This window comes from Apus apus, chromosome 2 (assembly GCF_020740795.1).
Source record: "Apus apus isolate bApuApu2 chromosome 2, bApuApu2.pri.cur, whole genome shotgun sequence".
NCBI lineage: Eukaryota > Metazoa > Chordata > Aves > Apodiformes > Apodidae > Apus > Apus apus.
In genome coordinates, this window is record NC_067283.1 from 326,569 (window position 1) to 347,094 (window position 20,526).

General features: G+C 65.8%; 3 protein-coding genes across 3 annotated transcripts; all 3 read left to right on the plus strand.

Moving 5' to 3' along the window:
• The first annotated feature begins 607 nt into the window (after nt 1-607).
• On the plus strand, nt 608-12,623 carry LOC127381827 (zinc finger protein 27-like). Its single transcript, XM_051612633.1, has 7 exons — nt 608-1,040; nt 1,503-1,611; nt 1,741-1,854; nt 5,581-6,872; nt 6,928-8,270; nt 10,473-11,267; nt 11,794-12,623. The coding sequence occupies exons 1-7, from the start codon at nt 1,017-1,019 to the stop codon at nt 11,798-11,800; spliced, it is 3,684 nt and encodes a 1,227-aa protein (XP_051468593.1). The 5' UTR covers nt 608-1,016; the 3' UTR covers nt 11,801-12,623.
• A 23-nt stretch (nt 12,624-12,646) lies between these two features.
• On the plus strand, nt 12,647-14,249 carry LOC127381159 (uncharacterized). Its single transcript, XM_051611035.1, has 2 exons — nt 12,647-13,972; nt 14,075-14,249. The coding sequence occupies exons 1-2, from the start codon at nt 13,454-13,456 to the stop codon at nt 14,246-14,248; spliced, it is 693 nt and encodes a 230-aa protein (XP_051466995.1). The 5' UTR covers nt 12,647-13,453; the 3' UTR covers nt 14,249.
• A 1,482-nt stretch (nt 14,250-15,731) lies between these two features.
• LOC127381835 (uncharacterized) lies at nt 15,732-19,208 on the plus strand. Its single transcript, XM_051612675.1, has 5 exons — nt 15,732-15,987; nt 16,708-16,845; nt 17,435-17,548; nt 17,680-17,825; nt 17,877-19,208. The coding sequence occupies exons 1-5, from the start codon at nt 15,732-15,734 to the stop codon at nt 18,987-18,989; spliced, it is 1,767 nt and encodes a 588-aa protein (XP_051468635.1). The 3' UTR covers nt 18,990-19,208.
• The last annotated feature ends 1,318 nt before the right edge of the window (nt 19,209-20,526 follow it).

The window sequence follows — 20,526 nt, forward strand, 5'->3', positions numbered from 1 at the left end:
CACCAGAACCACAGGACACCGGTGTCACACCGGGACCACCCAGAACCGTGTTCCCCGGGACCACGGGACACCGGTGTCACACCGGGACCACCCAACGTGCCCCCCGGGACCACAGGACACCGGTGTCACACCGGGACCACCCGTGGCGTCCCCCAGAACCGCCGGTGTCCCCCCGGTGTCACCCACAGCCTCGTGCCCTCCAGGACAGGAGGACACCGGCGTCACCCCCGGCCCCGCGACCCCCGGGACGCGATGCCGAGGGCCCGGCGGACACCGAGACGCCCGCCTCGGGCTGGGTGCCGGCAGGGAACCCCGCAGGGCTTGACCTCCCGGCATGCCCGAGCGGCACCGGCCGCGGCGCCCCCGGTGCCCCCCCCCCGCCCCGGGACCGCGCGGCGGGCGGGACGGCGCCCGCGGTGCCCGGATGTGCCGGCAGGGGGCGCTGCAGCCCCCACACCCCTCCCCCCCCCCGGGCGCGGGAGGCGCCCGCCGACCCGGAAGCGGCGTGACGGGGGCGTCGTGACGTCACCGCCGCCACGACGTCACCGCGCGGCGGGTCCTTCCGCGCCCGTGAGTGTCCCCGGGGAGGCGGGGGGGGGGGGGGGGGGGTTGTTGCCCCGGCAACGGCGGGCTCGGCCGGGGGGGGGGGGGGCGGGGGGGTCCCCTCCGCTTGCCCCCGCTTTGGGAGCCCTGCCCGGGCCCCGCAGCCCGCCGCTCCCGCCGCCATTCCCGGGAGGCCCCGCTCCCTCCCCGCGCACTACAACTCCCGGCAGCCGCCGCCGGGCCCGGCCCCTTCCTCGCACCCAAAATAACCGGGGGGAGGCGGAGCGGGAGGGATCCGGGCCCCGCCGGGCCTGCCTCCTCCCCGCTCCCCGGCCCCTCTCTCTGCCTTTCCCAGGGATCCGCGGGAGCCGTCGGGAACGAGTCGGGAAGCGGCGGCGGCGGCGCCGGTGGCGGCGGGGGGGGGGGGGCGGCCGGGGCCGCGCGGCTCATGCCCCCCCGCTCCCGGGGGAGCCATGGCGGCGGGGGGGGCACCCCAGGTACCGGGAGCGGGGGAGGGAGGGAGGGAATCCCGGCCTGGGTTTAGGAATCGGGCTTCCCGGGAAGAGCAGCTCCCGGGTGGGGGGGGGGGGATGGGACCGGCTGGGGAAGGGCGGCCCCGGGGGGGGGTTGGGGGGGTTTCCGCGGGGAAACTGAGGCACGGAGCGGGGAGCGGCCGCGCTGGGCTGGGAAAAGTTTGGGGGGGGGGGGGGAGGAGGGTTGGGGCTCCATCTCCCGGCTCCGGCTGCATTCCCGAGGGATCCGGCTGCCTCTGGGGGGGGGCGGGGGGGGGGGCAGGATCCCGGGGTTCCTCCCGCCTGCAGCGCCCGAATCCACGGGATCACCTTGAGGCTGGGGGGGGGGGTGTGTGACCCTGCTGAGGCAGGGCTCCCAGAATTCCCAAGCTCAGGGTCGAAGGAGGTGAGAATCCCCCCCCAAAACAACGGGTCTGCCCCCCCCAGCCCGCCCACGCCCTCAACCTGCTCCCCTACCCCCGGCTGAGCGAGGCCCCGCGCCCCGGCACCGACCTGGACACCGTGGGCACCGACATCCCCTCCGACCCCTGCACCGGTGAGAGGGAACACACCCCCACCCCCCCCCTCCTTTTATCCTCCGTCCTGGAATTCCCAGGGCTCCCCTTCAAAGCAGGAATGCGGGCCCGGGGGGGGCGGCGGGGCGGTGACCTCTCCCTTCCCGCAGGATACCGGTTCTTCAAGCCCGGGGGATTGTTCGGGATGAAGCAAACCGAGGAGCCCTACGGGGAGGGGCAGAGGGTGCCCGAGGACACCAAGGTCCTGACCAGCCCCTGCGCCGGTGGGTGATCCGGGGGGAACGTCCCCTGGGGGGCACGGCTTGGGGGGGGGGGGGTTGGGGGGCAGTTTGCAGCCGTTCGGGGAGGGTTTTTTTTGCCGTTTCGGGACGTTTTGTGGCTGTTCAGTTCTCTTGGGCCAGCCTGAGGCCTTTCTAGGCCAGTCTGCAGCCCTTTGGGGCCGTTTTAAGGGCATTTTGGTGGCCGTACAAGGCCGGTTGGGGACCCTTTCGGGGTCACTCTTGAGCTTTTTTTTGATCATTCTGGAGCAGTTTCCACCATTTTGGGAAGATTTTCAGCTGGTTTCTGGCCAAGCTGGGCCAGGTTGTTGCCCTTTGGGCTCTTTTGGACCAGTTTGGGCCAATTTGAGGCCTTTCTGGGCCACTTTGTAACCCTTTTGGGCCATTTTCAGGGGATTTTGGGCCACCTGGTGGCCATATAAGGCTAGTTGGGGGCCATTTAGAGGCCACTCTGAGCCTTTTTTAGATCATTCTGGAGCAGTTTCCACCATTTTGGGAAGATTTTCAGCTGTTTTCTGGCCAAGCTGGGCCAGGTTGTTGCCCTTTCAGCTGTTTTGGGCCATTTTGCAGCCACTGTGGGCCAGTTGGTGGCCGTTTTGTGGATGTTTTTGTCACTCTGAGCCATGTTATGGCTGTTCTGTGTCATTTTGCAGCCATTTTGTGGCCACTTTTGTCACTTTTTCTAGACGTTTTGGGCCATTTTTGTGGCCATTTTTGTCATTTTGGGCCACGTTATGGCTATTTTGAGCCAGTTTGTAGCTGTTTTGTGCCATTTTGTGGCCATTTTTGTCACTTTCAGCCATGTTATGGCCATTCTGGGCCAGTGTGTAGACGTTTTGGGCCATTTTGTGGCCATTTTGGGTCGTGTTATGGTCATTCTGGGACAGTTTGTAGCCATTTGGGGGCATTTTGGGCCAACTTGTGGCCATTTAGGGGCCATTCTAGGCCACTTTGAGGCCATTCTGGGTGAGTTTGCAGCCATTTGGGGCTGATTTGTGGCCACTTTTGGTCATTCTGGATCAGTTTGTAGTCATCCTGGGAAGATTTTCAGTTGGTTTCTGATTAGTCTGGGCCAGGTTGTTGCCTTTACGGGCTGTTTTGGGCCTGTTTGCAGCCAGTTTGGGCCAATTTGAGACCTTTCTGGGCCAGTTTGTAGCACTTTTGGGCCATTTTGAGGGAATTTTGGGCCACCTGGTGGCCATTTAAGGTTAGTTGGGGGCCATTTTGGGCCACTCTGAGCCATTTTTGGTCATTCTGGATCAGTTTCCACAATTTTGGGAAGATTTTCAGCTGGTTTCTGGCCAAGCTGGGCCAGGTTGTTGCCCTTTAGGCCATTTTGGTGCAGTTTGCAGCTGTTTTGGGCCATTTTGCAGCTACTCTGGGCCAGTTGGTGGCCATTTTGAGGCCATTCTGGGTGAGTTTGCAGCCATTTGGGGCTGTTTTGTGGCCATTTTTGGTCATTCTGGATCAATTTGTAGCTGTTTTCTGCCAATTTGTGCCATTTGGGGAAGATTTTCAGCTGGTTTATTGCCCTTCTAGGCCATTCTGGTCCAGTTTGCAGCCATTTTGGTCCAGTTTGGACCATTTTGTGGCCACTCTGGAACAGTTTATTGCCCTTCTGGACCAGCTTGTCACTATTCTGGACCAGTCTACAACTATTTTGGGACACTTTATGGCCATTTTGAGGCATTTTGGGTCACTTTGTAGCCATTCTGGACTAGTTGGTGGCCACTCTGGGACAGTTTGGGGCTGTTCTGGACTGGTTTGCAGCCACTCTGGGCCAGTTTATTGCCGTTCAGGGCCAGTTTGTGTCCACTTTGCAGCCATTTGGGGCTGGTTTGCAGCTATTTTAGTGCAGTTTGTGGAACTCTGGGCCAGTTTCTTGCCTTTCTGTACCAGTTCATGGCAATTCTGGGCCATTTTGAGGCCATTTTGGGTTGGTTTGCAGCCATTTGTGTCCATTTTGCACCATTTTGGGTTGGTTTTCAGCTGGTTTGTGGCCATTCCAGACCAGTTTGCAGTGATTTTCACCCATGTTGGGCCTGTTTGCCACCATTTTGGGCTATTTTGAGGCCATTCTGAAGGGGTTTGCAGCCATTTTGTGCCAGTTTGTGGCAATTTTTAGTTATTCTGGACCAGTTTGTGTCCATTTGGGGCCAGTTTTTAGCCATTTTGAGGCCATTTTGGGCCAGTTTGCAGCCATTTTGAGCTAGTTTGCAGCCATTTTGCAACCACTCCAGTTTTTGGCCATTCTGAGCCAGTTTCGGGCTATTCTGTGACATTCAGGACCAGTTAGGAGCCATTTTGGGCAGATTTGGGCCAGTTTGTGACCAATTTGGGCCATATTGAGGCCATTTGTGGCCACATTTGGTCATTTGAGACTAGTTTGTGGCCATCTTGTGCCAGTTTGCAGCTATTCTGGGTCAGTTTGATACAATTTTGGGCCATTTGGGGGCCATTTGTGACCATTTTTGGTCATTCAGAACCAGTTTGTGGACATTCTGGGGCAGTTTGTGGCTAGTTTGCAGCCATTTTAGGGCCAATTGTGGCCTTTTTTCATAATTGGGGACCAGTTTGTGGCCTATTGGTGACCATTTGCAGCCATTTTTGGTAATTTGGGATCAATTTGTGGCCATTTCGGGCCAGTTTATGGCCATTTTTGAGCTATTTTTGGCAATTTGGGACCAGTTTGCAGCCATTTTGGGTCTGGCTGCAGATACTCCAAGCTGGTTTGGGCCAGTTTGGGAGCATTTGAGGAATATTTTTTTCTCATTCAGGCCAGTTTGTGGCCATTTTTGGCCATTTTGCAGCAATTCGGAGCCAGTTTGGGTCAGTTTGCAACAATTCTGGTCCAGTTTATGGCCATTTTGGGCCATTTTGAGGCTGTTTGTGGCCTTTTTTGGTCATTCAGGACCAATTTGTGGCCATTTTGGGACCAGTTTGCAGTCATTTGGGGCCACTTTTCGGCCATTTGTGGCCGGTTTTGGTCATTCGGGTCTAGTTTGTGGCCATTTGGGGCCAATTAATGGCAATTTTTTCTCCTGCTGCCCTTGCTTCTTTGGGTGGGCTGGGGGTGGAGCAGGATCCAGGCCAGGCCCTGGTCCTTCAGGATGGTACAAACCTTGGTTTAGTTTTAAGCACAGTGGGAGGAGGCAGGAGTTGATCCCCATGATCCTCCCAGATCTCTTTCCAGCTTGGGATGTTCTGTCATTCTCCAGACTTACCAAGAGCTACCAAGCTGTTGAAGGGTCTGGAAAAGAAGCCCAGTGAGGAGAGACTGAGGGAACTGGGATTATTTAGTTTGCAGAAGAGGAGGCTGAGGGGAGACCTCATTGCTCTCTACAACCACCTGAAAGGAGGGTGTAGGGAGGTGGGAGTTGGGTTCTTCTCCCAAGTGAACAATGACAGGACCAGAGGAAATGGCCTGAAGGGTGGTTTAGACTGGATATTGGAAAGAATTTCTTTACCCAAAGAGTGGTTGGACAGTGGAACAGGGAGGTGGTGGAGTCATCATCACTGGGAGTGGTTAGAAGAAATAGAGATACAGTGCTGAGGGACAGGATTTCAGCACTGAACGGGTACATCAGGTCACGGTAGGGGATTTAGGTTATGGTTGGACTTGATGATCTTCAAGGTCCCTTCCAGCCAGGATGATCCTATGATTCAACCCCTCTGAAACGAACATCTCGAATCTTTTTTTCCCCCCCCCAGTGGAGCCCGGTGGGGTGAACAAAGTGGAGCAGCCTGAGGAGAAGCCCGGGGTAGCTGCCGGTTCCCTGGAGCTCTATCCCACCGGCAGCTCCGGCCGCTGGTTCCACGCCGGGCAGCGCCCGCCGGACCGCCCCGCCGCCGAGCGGGACGTCCCTGCCAGCGTGGGCAGGGTGTCCTGCTGGGTTCCCCAGCTGGGCTCGGGGCCTTTCCGTTGCGCCCAGTGCGGGAAAGGTTTCCGTCAGAAGCAGAGCCTGATCACCCACGAGCGGATCCACACCGGGGAGAAGCCCTACCGCTGCGGGGACTGCGGGAAGAGCTTCAGCCAGCGCCCCAACCTCCTCACCCACCGCCGCGTCCACACGGGCGAGAGGCCTTTCCCCTGCACCCAGTGTGGCAAGAGCTTCAGCCAGAAGGCCAACCTGCTGGCCCACCAACGCATCCACGCCGCCAGCGACAAGGCCCTGGCTGGGGGAGAGCAAGGGGACGGCACCCCCGGCAAAGCCAAGCTGCGTTCCCAACCCCGGGGTTACCCCGAGGACACCCCTTTTGTCTGCCCGGAGTGTGGGAAGAGCTTCCGACAGAAACCCAACCTCATCACCCACCGGCGCATCCACACGGGCGAGAGGCCCTTCACCTGCTTCCTCTGCGGCCGCAGCTTCAACCAAAAGACCAACCTGGTCACCCACTACCGCGTCCACACCGGCGAGCGGCCCTTCGCCTGCGCCCAGTGCGGGAAACGCTTCACCCAAAAAACCAACCTGGTCACCCACCAGAGCACCCACACCGACCTCCGCCCCTACCCCTGCCCTCAGTGCCAGAAGTGCTTCAAGGACAAGGTGTCCCTCAAAGCCCACCAGAAGACCCACGCCCCGCGCCAGCGGCGCTGCCCCGGTCGCAGCCCGGCCATCTGTCACCCCTACGGGGCTGCGCCCACCCTGCTCCAACCAGGGGGTCCTGAGGTGGAGACCCCTTTCCCCACGGTGCCGCCGCTGCCCCTCCAGAAGATGCCAGAGGGGCAGGAGCTGTACCCCTGTGCCGAGAAGAGCTTCACCCCCGCCAAGGAGCCGCTGCTGCCGCCCCACGGCGAGCAGCCCTTCCCCTGCGCCCAGTGCGGGGAGGGCTTTTGCCAGAAGCTGCCCCTTCTCCGACCTCAACCGGAGGGTCCCGGGGGGTGCGCAGCCGCCTTCAACCCCGGCCCTCACCTCTTGGGGCACCTGGGGGTGCAGCCGGTGCTGGGGGACGCCACCCCCCCCACCTCCCCCAGCCCCCGGGGTGGAAAAGCCCTTCATCTGTAACCAGTGTGGCAACAGCTTCGGGCTCTGGCTGGCCCTGGTGGCCCACCAAAAGAGTCACCTGGGGCCCAAGCCTTACCCCGAGCAGGAGAAGAGCTCTGGTGACGAGCTGTCCCCCAAGAGCCCCCCAGACAAAGCGCTGGAAGGGCGAGCCTGGCTGTGCCCGGATTGCGGCCGCAGCTTCCCGCAGTACGAGCGCCTGGTGAAGCACCGGCAGAACCACCGCGGGCGCGGCCCCTACCGCTGCGACGTCTGCGGCAAGAGGTTCAGCCTGAAGACCAACCTGGTGACCCACCAGCGCATCCACACGGGCGAGCGGCCCTTCACCTGCGGCGTCTGCGGCCGCCGCTTCAACCAGAAGGGCAACCTGGTCACCCACTACCGCACCCACACCGGGGAGCGCCCCTTCCCCTGCCCACAGTGCGGGAAGCGCTTCGCCCAGAAGCCCAACCTCATCGCCCACCAAAAAACCCACAGCACCCGCCAGCCCTTCACCTGCCCGGAGTGTCCCAAGCGCTTCAAGAGCAAACTCTCCCTGCGGGTTCACCAGCGCATCCACGGCACCGAAAACGAGCCGGGACGGGCCCCGGCCACCGCTACCGCCGCCACGGCCGCCGCCGCTGCCGCCGCCATCCTGCAGCCCCCTCCCGGTGCCCCCTACCCCTGCTCCCTCTGCGGGGAGGCCTTCGAGGAGCCCGGGGAGCTGCAGCTGCACCGGCAGGGCCACGCGGGCGAGCGGCCCCACGCCTGCGCCGAGTGCGGGAAGCGGTTCCGGCAGAAGGTGAACCTGGCGGTTCACCAGCGCACCCACACCGGGGAGCGGCCCTTCCGCTGCCCCGACTGCGCCAAGGGCTTCAGCCAGAAGGCTCATCTCCTGCGGCACCGCCGCACCCACGCCGGCCCGCCCCACCACCAGGAGCACGATGCTGCCGCCGCCGGCATTCCCTTGGGAAAAGCCGCCGAGACTCCCGCCCTGCTCCTGCCTCCCTGCGCCCGGCGGGAGGAGCTGCGCCCGGGATCGCAGCCCCACGACAGGCCCGACAGCCCCACCGGCGCCGCCGACATCCTGCTGCAGCTGATGCAGGAGGATCAGCAGCACCTCGCTGCCGGCACCCAGCACCCCGCGGAGGGGCCCGCCGGGCTCTGCCCCTGCAAGTGCGCCCAGGAGGAGGAGGAGGAAGAGGAGGAGGAGGAGGAAGGGCTGAGGCCGAAGGCTCCCGGCCTGCCCCCCCCGTGCTGCTGCGCCGAGTGCCTGGGCCAGCGGGCGCCGAAGCCGCAGCCTGAGTGTCGGGCCGAGCTCTGGGCCAAGTTCGGCGGCTGCGGCCGCGGCTTCGAGGAGAAGCGTGTCCCGCGGGTGCCCGAGCGCCAGGACAAACCGGCGCCCTGTCCCAGCTGCCTGTGACCCCGGCGGCTCCAACCCCCTTCCCCACACCCTCCCCACCCCAGGACCGGCCCCACCGCGCTCCAGAAATCCCCCCGGGATGCGAGGGAAGGAGGATGGGAATGAATGAAGGGCGGGTGGGGAGCGCGGTGGGGCCGGGAAGGGGCTGGGGCGGCGGCGGCCGCGGAGGAGACCCCGAATCCGCCGAGGGACGGAGCCGGGAGCGGCCGCGGGACCCGGATCCGCTGCTCCCGCCGGGGCCGCGTGGACCCTGGGGAAGTGGGAAGAGTTGAGGAGCCGCTGGCTTCAAAACCACCTCCAGGTGGACGCGATGATGACCTTCAAGGTCTTTTCCAACCAAAACGATTCAGTGATTCCCTTGGATCTGCAGAGCCCGCGGTGGCCGTGGGGCAGAGAGGGGTCTCTGTGGGGCAGGGGCTGCTCCCAGATCTCCGGACTGGACAGCATTCCAGAAGGAAAGGGGAGCTGCAACCCTGCTGGCAGCTGCCCACTGGCCCGGGCAGAGAGCTGGGGGAGGCAAGCACCAGGAAAACGGCTGGGAAAATGGGAAAGAGCTGGGAAGATGGCCTGGAAAACAGGGAAGAGCTGGGAAAAGGGCCAGGAAAACAGCTGAGAAAACAGAAAAAAGCTGGGAAAACGGCTGGGAAAATGGGAAAGAGCTGGGAAAATGGCCTGGAAACAGCTGAGGAAACAGAACTAAGAGCTGGAAAAGCAGCCAGGAAACCAGGAAATAACAGGAAAAACTGCCAGAAAAATGGGAAAGAGCTGGGAAACCAGCCCAGAAACCAGGGAAGAGCCTGGAAAGCAGCCGGGAAGCATCTCGGCCTTGGACAGGGATGGGGACGCAGCGCTGGGAGCCGGGGGGTCTGCGGGGTGAGGGGGGTGGGGGGAGGGGGCTTGTGCTTCTCGCTCTGTGCTAATTGCTGATCGCAGCTTCCTGGTACTCCCTTAATTTCTGCCGGGTGAGGTGGTTTGGGGGTGACCCTGAGGATGGGGGGGCAGGGGGATGGTGGCTGTATGTTCCCCCCCTTCCCTGCCCACCCCCCACCCCCCCCAGCAGCATTCCTGCTCCTGCAATTCTATTTTTTTGAGGTTATTTAAATAAAAGCTTTCTCACAGCCCTTTCCTGCCTCCTCCATCACGGGAGCTTGGGACCACCAGGACCACCCAGCCGGGCTTGGCGTGTTGCGGGGGGGGGGGGGGTCTGCAGTCTGGGACCCCTCACCCTGTGTGGGGGACCTGGGGCTGTTCTCTCTCCCCAAACTGCTTCCTCTGGTTTGGGGGCAATTTAAGCCAATTTCTGGGTCGGGCTGGGGTGGGTGTCCTTGGAGGGGGGGGGGGGGGGGCGGGTGCTAAGGGGGTGAGGGGGAGATGCTGCAGGGGGGGCGAATTGGGGGGGAAGGGGAGATGCTGCAGGGGGGGCAAATTATGGGGGGCGGGGGGATGGGAGACTTGCTGCGGGGGGATGCGGGAGGGCAGAGGGGATGCTGCAGGGGGGCAGTAGCTGGCGGGGGGGGGATGGTTTGCCGGGGTGGGGGTGATGCCCCCCCCCCCGGGCGGAGCCGCCGCAAGGCCGCGGTGACGGGCGCGGGCGGGGCCGGTGCGTCACCGGGCGGGGCCGGCGGGACGCGGCGTTGGCGACGGCTCGGGCAGGTCAGCGGCGGGGGACGCGCTGCGGGGCTGGGGGGGGAGCGGGACCCCCGGGATGGGGCGGGGGGAGCGGGGCCGGGGACCCCTCTCTGAGCCCGGCAGCCGCCGGGCAGGGACGTGCCCGGGGGGGGACCGAGACCGGCTGGGCAGGTACGAGCGGCTCGGCCCCGCTCGGCTCGGCTGGGTCCTGCTGGGCTCGGCCCCGCTCGGCCCTTCTCAGCTCGGCTCGGCCCTGTTTGGCCCGGCCCGGTTCCTCCCGGGGCCCCAGCGGGGGGTCCCCGGCCCCACTCGACCCCCCCCGCCCCCCCCCCCCCCCAGCTCCCACCACCCGGCCCCGCGGCTGTGGCCGAGCCCAGGGGCTCCCCGCGCTGCCGCGACCCCCGGCAGGGGGGACCCCGCTGCTGCAGCCGGGGCACGGCGAGGGGTGGGAGCACCCGAGGCAGCCGGCGGGTGCTGACAGCCCCGGCACACCCAGTCCGACCGGTTCCTGGAGGTGCCGGGAGCTGCAGCTCTCCCCGTCTGCCCTCCCCAGGGATGCCGGCGCCCTGAGCCGGGCGGTCGCCGCCCACGACGGACCTGGCGTCCCCCATGACGGACCTGGCGTCTCCCACCGGCGAGAACCCCTTCGCCTTCCCTGGCGAGGAGGGGCTGGGGGACGAGAAGGTGCTGGTGATCCACAGCCAGGCCGAGGAGGAGGCTGAGAAGGAGTTCAAGTGCATCCTGTGCGGGGAGCGCTTCGGGCAGCAGCCCAGCCTGGCCCGGCACCAGAAGCACCACGCCGGGGAACGCGCCTTCATCTGCGCCGAGTGCGGCAAAGCCTTCAGCCTCAAGCACAACCTCATCATCCACCAGCGCATCCACACCGGCGAGCGGCCCTACCAGTGCGGCGTCTGCCAGAAGAGCTTCAGCCTCAAGCAGAACCTCCTCACCCACCAGCGCATCCACAGCGGCGAGAAGCCCTTCTCCTGCCAGCGCTGCGGGAAGCGCTTCCGCGAGCAGCGATTCCTCCTCAACCACCAGCGCACCCACGCCCAGGACCCCCCCGGCACCGTCGCTGAGGCCCAGCCCGGTGGCAGCCGCCCCCCAGAGCCACATGAGGCCCCCGGTGGCCCCTTTGACCACGGCGGGAAGAGCTTGGGTTGCCGGAGCAGCCTGGCCGCGCAGCAGCCCTTCGCCTGCCCCGACTGCGGCAAGGCCTTCAGCCAGAGGGGCTCCCTGAGGAGCCACCGGCGCAGCCACGCGGCCGAGACCCCCCTGGCCTGTCCCCAGTGCGGCCAGAGCTTCGCCCAGAAGGTCGATCTCGCCGCCCACCAACGCACCCACGGGGCCAAGGCCGCCCTCACGTGAGCCCCCCGCCGCCCCCGCACCGGCAGGTCCCGGTGGTACCCGTGCCACCCCCCCGCCCACTCACCCAGCTGGTTTCCCCCCCTGCTTGCTTCCCCTCCTGCAATGAGGAATTCTGTCCCGGGGGAGCAGCGGGTCCCCCCCAGGTTCAGGATGGCCCCGTGCTTCGGAGCCGGCCGTGCGCCAGCCCCGGGTGCACAGCCCAGCCCAGCCTGTCAGGGCTTGGCCCGGGACCACCCGGCCGTGTCCCCTGCCTGCTTCCCACCCCTCGCCCTTCCCCTGGGATTTCCCTCCTGACGGTCACGAGGCCGGAGCCAGCAGCCTCGTGCTTCCCGTGTGGCTCCCCGGGAACCCGGCCCCGCGGCGCAGCCTCGTGCCACAGCTCAGACCCCCCGGGCCAGGGCGAGAGGCCACGGAGGAGGAAGAGGAAGAGGAGGGAGGTTTCCCAGGGGAATGCCCACACGTGGCCGCGCCGTGCTGGCTGTGCCGCGCGCGGGGGTAACCTCTGCTGTGCTTTTTGCCCAGGGAATGACGGCTGCGAGCGGAGCCGGATCCTGGCAGAGAGATCCCTGGGACCGGGGAAGGAGCCGCCCCGGGGCCGGGGAGAGGGGCGCCAAGGGGAGGTGGCAGCAGCTCGGCCTGGAGCCAAGAGCCCCCACTGGCACCCAGAGCCCCCGCCGGAGCCGAGACCCCCTGGAACGAAACGAACCCAAAGCCCAGAGCTGGAGGGAGCAGATCCCTTCCCCCCCGGCACATCCCTCTGCTCCAGGGACACGGAACAGCAGCGGAGCCAGAGCCTGGCGGGGGCTGAACGGCGCCGGGATGGGGAGACCGCCCTGCCCTGCCACCCCGGGACCAGCACGGGCCCTGCTCCCCCTGACACCCACCTCCCCAGCCATGCCCCCTGCCCACCAGCTTCCCCTCGGCTCCGGGACCCCCTCCCCTGCCTCCTCTGCTGCCTGGGAACGCCGGGGCTTCCGTCTGTGTCATTAAATGGATCCAGCTTGGAAAATCCTGCCTCTCTGTTACACTGGGAGCCCCCCAGCTCAGCCCAGCCAGGCCAACCCCTCCCGCCAGTGCTCCCGCCCTCTGCGGTCCCCAGGGAGGGATGTGACCAGGAGAGCAGCCGGGAGGGCCCTGCAGGTGTTGGAAGGGAACGTGCCAAGGGGGGTCCCTGGGATCTCTGGGACCACGTGACCTCCGGAGCTGCTGGATCCTTGGGATCCCTTAGTCCCTGGATCCCTGAGTCGCTGACGTCCCCTTGACCCGAGTCCCAGTTTCTCCACGTCGTGGGTACCAACATCCCCGTGCCCCAGGTCCCAACGTCCCTGACCCAGTGTCCCGGTGTCCCAAAGCCTTGGGTCCCACCGTCCCTGACACCCACTGTCCCCATGCCCTGCTGATGTCCCCGGGGGCACCGATGGCTCCGGGCAGGGCAGGCGCTGGTTCCCGCCGTGGTGCCTGTTGGGAATGGGCTGAGCCAGGGAGAGCCGAGGGTGAGGGGGTGTCCCCCGTGTCCCCAGCCCTGTCACCCTGTGGGCTGGGGCGGGCAGTTAAACCACTGGCACTGGAGAGGAGAGAGACCGAGGGGCTGGAAACGGGACTGGACATCTTCCCTGGATCAGTTCTGATGGAACAGGAAACAAGTATAAAAATATGTTAAAATATTGACGAATATGTAAAAAATACACACGAATCCATCCAAATCCAGACCAACCCGTGCGTGTCCACGTCAGTCACTGTCGCGCTGCCTCCCAGGAACGCTCCGCGGGCCCTGGGGAACACCCGGCCTGGACTGCTGGAGTCAGGAGCCCAGGGACTCGGGAAGACACGGATTCGGGAACACACGGAGCGGGATCAAAGGCAGAAGGATGGACAGAGCCTTCTCAGGCCACCCGCCATGGATGGAGAGAGCTTGGCTCTGCGACCCCTCAGCTCTATCCCAGGCTCGAGGGACGGGTCGGAATGGCACCTCCAGCCCGGCTGGGTCCCCTTCCGTGGCAGCTGCGACCCTGGAAGCACACCTGGTTCAGTCCCAGCTCCAGCCAGGCCCTGCCCTGGGGAGGGTCTCCCGGGGGTCCGGGCAGAGGTGGCACCACAGCTCTAAGGGGGTCCCAGAGATGCCCTCCCCCCCGCGCCGCGTGGCCGCCCCGCGCGCTCCCTGTCCCGCAGCATCACCCGGGGAATGAGGCTCCTGGCCGGGAAGGGAGGAGCCACCAGGAATGGCCTCCTTGGAGAACACATCTTCCAGGCCAAGGCTGTGACTCACCTGGTGACCTTGAGCGGTGATAAGGACTGTGGGAAGCTGAGGACACCACAGGCATCCCCACGGCTGAGATTTTTGATCCAAGAGCTGCTGGTGCCCGAGCTGGAGCAGTTCCTCAAGGAGGACAAGGAGACCAGGCAAGACACCCTTGGAGCTGATGTTCTGGGGCACACGATGGTCTCACCCCACTGGTGGGGTGGTCACCACACGGTGACCTTTGGGCACCAGAGCATGTCAGGAGCTGATCCTGCGCCCTTCTACAAAGGGGTGGTCAGCACCAAACGGAACCAGGAGGTCACCCAGCTGGTGGGAATGGTCCGTGGAATGGTGAGGGAGAACAGGGACAAGTGGGATGGCAGAGGCGGGTGCCAGGAACCATGTTTGATGGGAAGGAAGCACCACGTGGATGGGTCCGAAGCTGAGGGGGAGCGCTCCAGGGTGAGGCTGTGCAGGGTCGTGGTGGGTCGTGGGGTAATTTTCCATGGCCTTGCTCTGTTTTCTCATGTTTTCCTTGTTTTTCCTGATCTCCTGGTTTTGCAGGAGTCAATCCCAGAGTCACGGGAATATGGAGGTTGGCAGGAGCCTCTGGAGATGGCCCAGGCCACCCTATCCCACGTAGGGTCCCCCATCGAGGAGGGTACCCAGGATATTTCCAGTTGGATTTGGGACATCTCCAGGGATGGAGACACCAGCCTCTCCCTGGAGTTGTCCTGACACCCTGGAGAAGCTCCAGGGAAGGTGACTGGGATGGGGAGAGGCTGGGAGAGCCGGGATGGTTCAGCCTGGAGATGAGGAGGCTGAAGGATCCCATCCTGCCCTGGTGGAGACCAGGACAAGATGGGGAGGGAACCATGGGACATTCCATGACCTGTCACCCTTCCCATACCACCAGTGTCCGTCAGGGGGTTGGCCCGGGTGGGGACATTTTGTTGTCCTGCCCCAGGTGGGTGAGAGGAGGGGAGACCCACAGCCTGGACCCTCTGGTAGGATCTTCCCATCACAGGGGGTCTCTGCCAGCCTGGATGAGCTCACCTGGACCTGGAAGGAGCTGGCATTGGAGGTGTCAGCGAGCTCCTCCCAGGTCCAGGCGAGCTCACCCAGCTTCCCTGGGGTTCCTTTATGTCTTGAGGGACAGAAGAAGACTCCACACAGCCCAGAACATCAGCAAAGCACCAGGATCAAAGAGGAGGAAGGACCCTCTGCAGAGCAGGGCAGCAATGGGGCACGGGGAGCAGCTCTGGGGGCTTTGATGGGGGATCTTGTGCCAGGGAATATCCAGCCCTCCCCCTTCCTCCTCTTCCCTCTTCTCTTCTCTTCTCTTCTCCCCTCTCTCCTCCCTCTCCTGCTCTAATTTCCTCTCTGCAAAATAAGCAAAGAATAGAAAACAGTCTCAATAATCAGACTCATGTGACAAGTTGACAGGAAAATGGCTTTAAAAACCTCACTGGAATTAAAATAAAGGAATTGCCTTCCATACACCTGCAGGCAGGAGAGAGAACAGCTCTTCATTGGGAAGTACCGACCTGAGAGGAGGTTGGAGCCAGGGGGGTCGGGCTCTGCTCCCCAGGAACAAGGGATGGGACAAGAGGAACCGGCCTCAAGTTGTGCCAGGGGAGGCTGAGGTTGGATCTGGGGAACAATTCCCTCCTGGCAAGGGTTGTCAGGGCCTGGCCCAGGCTGCCCAGGGCAGGGGGGAGTCCCCATCCCTGGAGGGGTTTCCAAGCCCTGGAGATGGTGCTGAGGGACATGGGGCAGGGGTGGCCTGGGCAGGGCTGGGGGAATGGGTGGGCTGGAGGATCCCAAAGACCTTTGGTACCACAGCAAGACCCCCCCGGTTGTGGGTGGAGACCCCAAGCAACGCTGTGGGTTTCTTCTGGAGGTGGAGCCGTCGGGGGGTTCAGCACCATCGGTGGGGCCGGAGCCTCCCTGCCCGTCCCCGGGAGCCCTGCCTGCCTTCCCAGCCACCGCGTCCCCGGCTCCCTCAGCTGCTCCTGCTCAGACTGGTGCTCCAGCCCCTTCCCCAGCTCCCTTGCCCTTCCCTGGACACGCTCCAGCCCCTCCATGTCCTTCTTGTCCTGAGGGGCCCAGACCTGACCCCGGGATTCCAGGTGCCCCCTCCCCAGTGCCCAGCACAGGGGGATGATCCCTGCCCTGCTCCCGGGGCCCGGCCGGGACCGGAAGCTGCTCCCACGGGCCAATGGGCGGCGCCGCTGCCGGTCACGTGCTGCTGCTCAACATGGCGGCGCCCGGACACTCGCCCGCGTCACGTGGCCACGCGTGCCGGCCGCGCTTCCGGCCCACGCGGCCTCACTTCCGGGAGGGGCGGGGCTCCGGCCGGAAGCGCGCCGGAAGAGGGCGCGGGTGGCTGGGGGGGACGCACGTGCCGCGCTCTGACGTCACGCGGCCCACTTCCGGCGCGGGGAGCGGAGCCCCCATGGCGGGGGGGGGCGCAGGTGGGACCCGCCATGGCCGCCCTGCCCCCAGCCCTCCCCCTGCCCCCCCCAGCACTGCCCCCCAACCCTCCCCCCTGCGCCCCCTGCCCCCCAACTGCCCCCAGCCCTCCCCCTTGCCCCCTAACCCTCCCCACCGCCCCCTAACATTGCCCCCCAACCCTCCCCCCGCCCCCCAACTGCCCCCCAACCCTCCCCATTGCCCCCCAACCCTCCCCACTGCCCCCCGTGCCCCTCAACTGCCCCCCAACCCTCCCCCTGCCCCCCCAGCACTGCCCCCCAACCCTCCCCCTGCCCCACAACTGCCCCCCAACCCGCCCCATTGCCCTCCCACCCTCCCCCCTGCCCCCAACTACGCCCCGGCCCTCCCCCCACCCCCCAACCCTCCCCACTGCCACCCAGCACTGCCCCCCAACCCTCCCCATTGCCCCCCAACTGCCCCCCAACCTTGCCCCCCAACTGCCCCCCACCTTCCCTATTGCCCCCCAGCATTGCCCCCCAACCCTCCCCCCCCAACACTGCCCCCCAACCCTCCCCCTGCCCCCCAACACTGCCCCCCTCCCCGGGACATCGCCCCCCGCCCTTCCCTCTCCCCGCCAAGCCCCTTCCCGCCATCCCGGTGGGCACGGGTCCCCGTCCCCTGGGGAGGGGGAGGTGCCCCCGGGGCCGGGGCGGCCGTTCCCAGCACGGCCGGGGGCGGGAACGGGGGGCGCTGACCCGTCCCTGTGGGGCAGGAGCCGGTGACCTTCGAGGACGTGGCCGTCCCCCTGAGCCGCGCCGAGTGGGAGGCGCTGGGCCCGGGGCAGCGGGAGCTCTACCGCCGCGTCACCAGGGACACCTACCAGCTCCTCACCTCCCTGGGTAACTGCCGGCGGGGCGGGGGGCACGGCCGGGGCCGGGGGGCCGGGGGGGCCAGGGTCCTGGAGGGGCCAACCGCGCGTTTCCTGCCAGCACGGAGCTGGGATCACGGCTCCGAGCAGCTGGGAGGGGGTCTCGGCGCTGGGGAAGTGCAGGATTGGGGGCTCTGCCCCCAGGTGGTGGGCAGGGGGTCCTGGCTGGGGCTCAGCGGCTCCATCTGCTCCCCGGGGCCCCGGGCAGGAGGGGTGGGCACAGGCGGGGGGCCGGATCCGCCAGGGGACAGCAGGACCAGCGGGGTCCCTCCAGGGGACACACCTGCTGCCACCACCACAGGATGGACCCCTCTGACCACCCCCCCAGCCTGGGGCTGCTCCTGGGATGATCCCTCGTTGGGAATCCCAGTTTGGGGGGGGGGGTTGGTTCCCCTTCTCCCACTGGGGCTCGGGCTCGTCCTCGCAGGTCAGCTCCTCTCTGGCAGCCGCTCCGATGGCTCCTGTGGCTCTTTCCCATGCCTGGGGTTGTTTCTGCTGCGTTGTCTCCCGTTAACAACTTCTTTCTGTCCCAACCCCCCCAATCTCCTCCCCCCTTCCAGGTTATCCCGGCCCTAAACCGGACATTTTGTACCGGCTGGAGCGCGGGGAAGAGCCGTGGGTCAGCGGAGCGCAGAGCCCGGGGAGGTGGGACCAGCCCCACAGCCCCTCTGCAGGTGAGCAGGAACAGCCCCACCCCTGCAGGACCCCTCGCCCTGCTGAACGGGGCTTCCTTCTCCAGCCCTGCGCCCAGGGAGCGGAAGGAAGGTGTCGTCAGGCAGGTGAGATCCGGCTGGTTTCCCTGCAGGACACAAGAGGGACGGGGGTTGCCTGGAGGAGCCTCCCTCAGGCTGGTGGCCTGATCCTGGTGGGCGCCGTGTGACAGAGGAGAGGGCAGAAACCCCCAGCCAAGGTGAGTCCTGGTGTCTCCCAGTTCCTCGCCCACCTCTGAGGGTGGATGCCAAGCCAGGAAGATGACGGACCCTTCCCAAACCTCTCCTGGCAGGGGAACGGTGCTTCCCGTGGCGCCTCCGATGTCAGAGGCTGCTGAGGAAGTGTCTGGAGGATGGCGGTGAGGTGCCAGCTGAGGGGGCCAGCAGAGGAGCGGGGCTGGCAGGAAGCCAGGACCAGGTCCAGGTCCAGGTGATCCCCTGGCTTGGGAACGAAGTAGAAGTGAAGGAGGAAGAAGGAGTCACAGCCAGCCTGGCCCGAATCACGGGATTCCCGCTTCACCCGGCGCCGGCAGAGCAGGACGGAGCGGCTGGTCCTGGGGTGCATCAGCACCCTGACCCCGAGGAGAGGCCCCCGAGGAGCCCCCTGCAATGCCCACCCCCCCAGGGGGAATACTGGATATTGGTAGAGATGGCGTCTCTCCAGGAAAACGGGGACGTGCGCGCGGAGGAGCTGGAGAAGCGGAAGGAGCTGGTGTGGACCGACCACTGCTACTGCGCGGGGAGCAGGAGGTGGCTCCTGCAGGGCTCCCTGAGGGAGCACAACTACTGCCAGGGCCACAAGGCCGGGCTCTGGGAGCTGCGGGACCACGGGTACTGCCACCGGCGGGGCACGCGGCAGCGCGGGGCGGGGGGCACCGCCCGCCCCCCCGGGCTGAGCCACCGGCTGGCCCAGAAGAGGTTCAAGATGAAGCGCATCATCCAGAAGGCCAAGTGGGTAAAATGGAATTCCCAGCCTCCTGTCAGGAAGACGCCGCAGTTCTCTTGGGGTTCTTCCAAACCCGTCGCCCCGCGCCCGGGGGCAGGAGGCCGCCCCGCCAGCGGGACGCGCGGGGCGTTGTGTCTCCCCGCGGGGCAGGACCCCGCGCCCCCACAGCCCTGCAGCGAGGGGAGCCCCCAGGAGGTGACCTCAGGAGCCATGTGCACCCCCCTGGTGACCCTTGAGCTGCCGGCTGCACCCTCAGCCCCCCCCGGGGCTGTGGAGGGGGTGGGAGAAGCAACACCCGGAGACCCGGAGGAGCCAGAAGCAGAGCCCGGCCCCAGCGGGGCAGGAAAGGAACCAGCCTATCCCAGTTACCTGTTCCTGTGTGACGTCTATGAAATGGTGATGTGGACCTTGGACCACGGGGTGGACACCCCAGGCCAGAGCTCCCAGCTGGCTGGCTGACCAGAGAAGTCTGTCTGATCCATCCTCATCTGGGGGGGCAGCGACTCGGATCCAACAAAGGGGCCACTTGGGACCTTCTTTCAAGGGGCAAAACCCATGGAGGTGGGAGAGGAGAAACACTGGGAAAGGCCTGTGGAAACTGGGAGTGGCTTTAGTGCTGGAGAAGGTGCAGAGAAGGGCAACGAGGCCGATGAAGGGTCTGGAGAACAGGTCCTGTGAGGAGCAGCTGAGGGAGCTGGGGGTGTCCAGCCTGGAGCCAAGGAGGCTGAGGGGAGACCTGCTGGCTCTGCAGCTGCCTGAGAGGAGGTTGGAGCCAGGGGGGTCGGGCTCTGCTCCCCAGGAACAAGGGATGGGACAAGAGGAACCGGCCTCAAGTTGTGCCAGGGGAGGTTGAGGTTGGATCTGGGGAACAATTCCCTCCTGGCAAGGGTTGTCAGGGCCTGGCCCAGGCTGCCCAGGGCAGGGGGGGAGTCCCCATCCCTGGAGGGGTTTCCAAGCCCTGGAGATGGTGCTGAGGGACGTGGGGCAGGGGTGGCCTGGGCAGGGCTGGGGGAACGGGTGGGACTTTATCTTAAAGGGCTTTTCCACCCAGAGTGCCTGGACGCTTCCCTGCGGTGTGGCTGGTGGCGCAAAGCCCGGTGGGAACAAGCAGTAACTGGGGCCGGGAGCCTGAGGGGCTGAGCGGGGGGAGGCCCCGGGGCTGCGGGCACGAGGGCTGAGGCGCCTCCGGGCACATGAAACGTGCTCGGGCAGCCGGGATCGGTGTCCCCGCCAGGGCAGCCCGGGCACGGCCCGCAGTGCCTGCTGGGAGCGCCGGGCCCCGCCCTGGCAGCCCCGCTTCCGGGGGGCGCGTCGCGGGGGCGGAGCCAGCGCCGCCCAATGGCAGCGCGCGGCCCGGGTCACGTGGGCGCGCCGGGCAGAGGGCGGGGCCCGGCGGCTGCAAGATGGCGGCGCTGATGGAAGCAGCCAATGGCGGAGCCAGGGGGGTGTCACGTGGGATGAAGGCGGGGGGGGGCGCGCGGCGGAACTTCCGGGGGCGGGGAAGTGCGGTGCGGCGCGCGGGGGACGCGTTGCCGTGGGAACGGGGGCGGGGCCGGGAGGCACGTCCTGGCGCCCCCCGCGCCGGGGGGGCTGCCGAGCTGCTGGGGGGGCTGCTGAGCTGCTGGGGGGGTTGCTGAGCTGCTGGGGGGGATTGCTGAGCTACTGGGGGGGCTGCCGAGCTACTGGGGGGGCTGCCGAGCTGCTGGGGGGGCTGCTGAGCTACTGGGGGGGTTGCTGAGCTGCTGGGGGGGATTGCTGAGCTGCTGGGGGGGTTGCTGAGCTGCTGGGGGGGCTGCTGAGCTACTGGGGGGGCTGCCGAGCTGCTGGGGGGGCTGCTGAGCTACTGGGGGGGTTGCTGAGCTGCTGGGGGGGATTGCTGAGCTGCTGGGGGGGCTGCTGAGCTACTGGGGGGGCTGCCGAGCTGCTGGGGGCACCCGCCGGCGGGACACGGGGGGCCCTGCCCCGCACCCGTCACGGGCAGCGCGGGCTCAGCCCG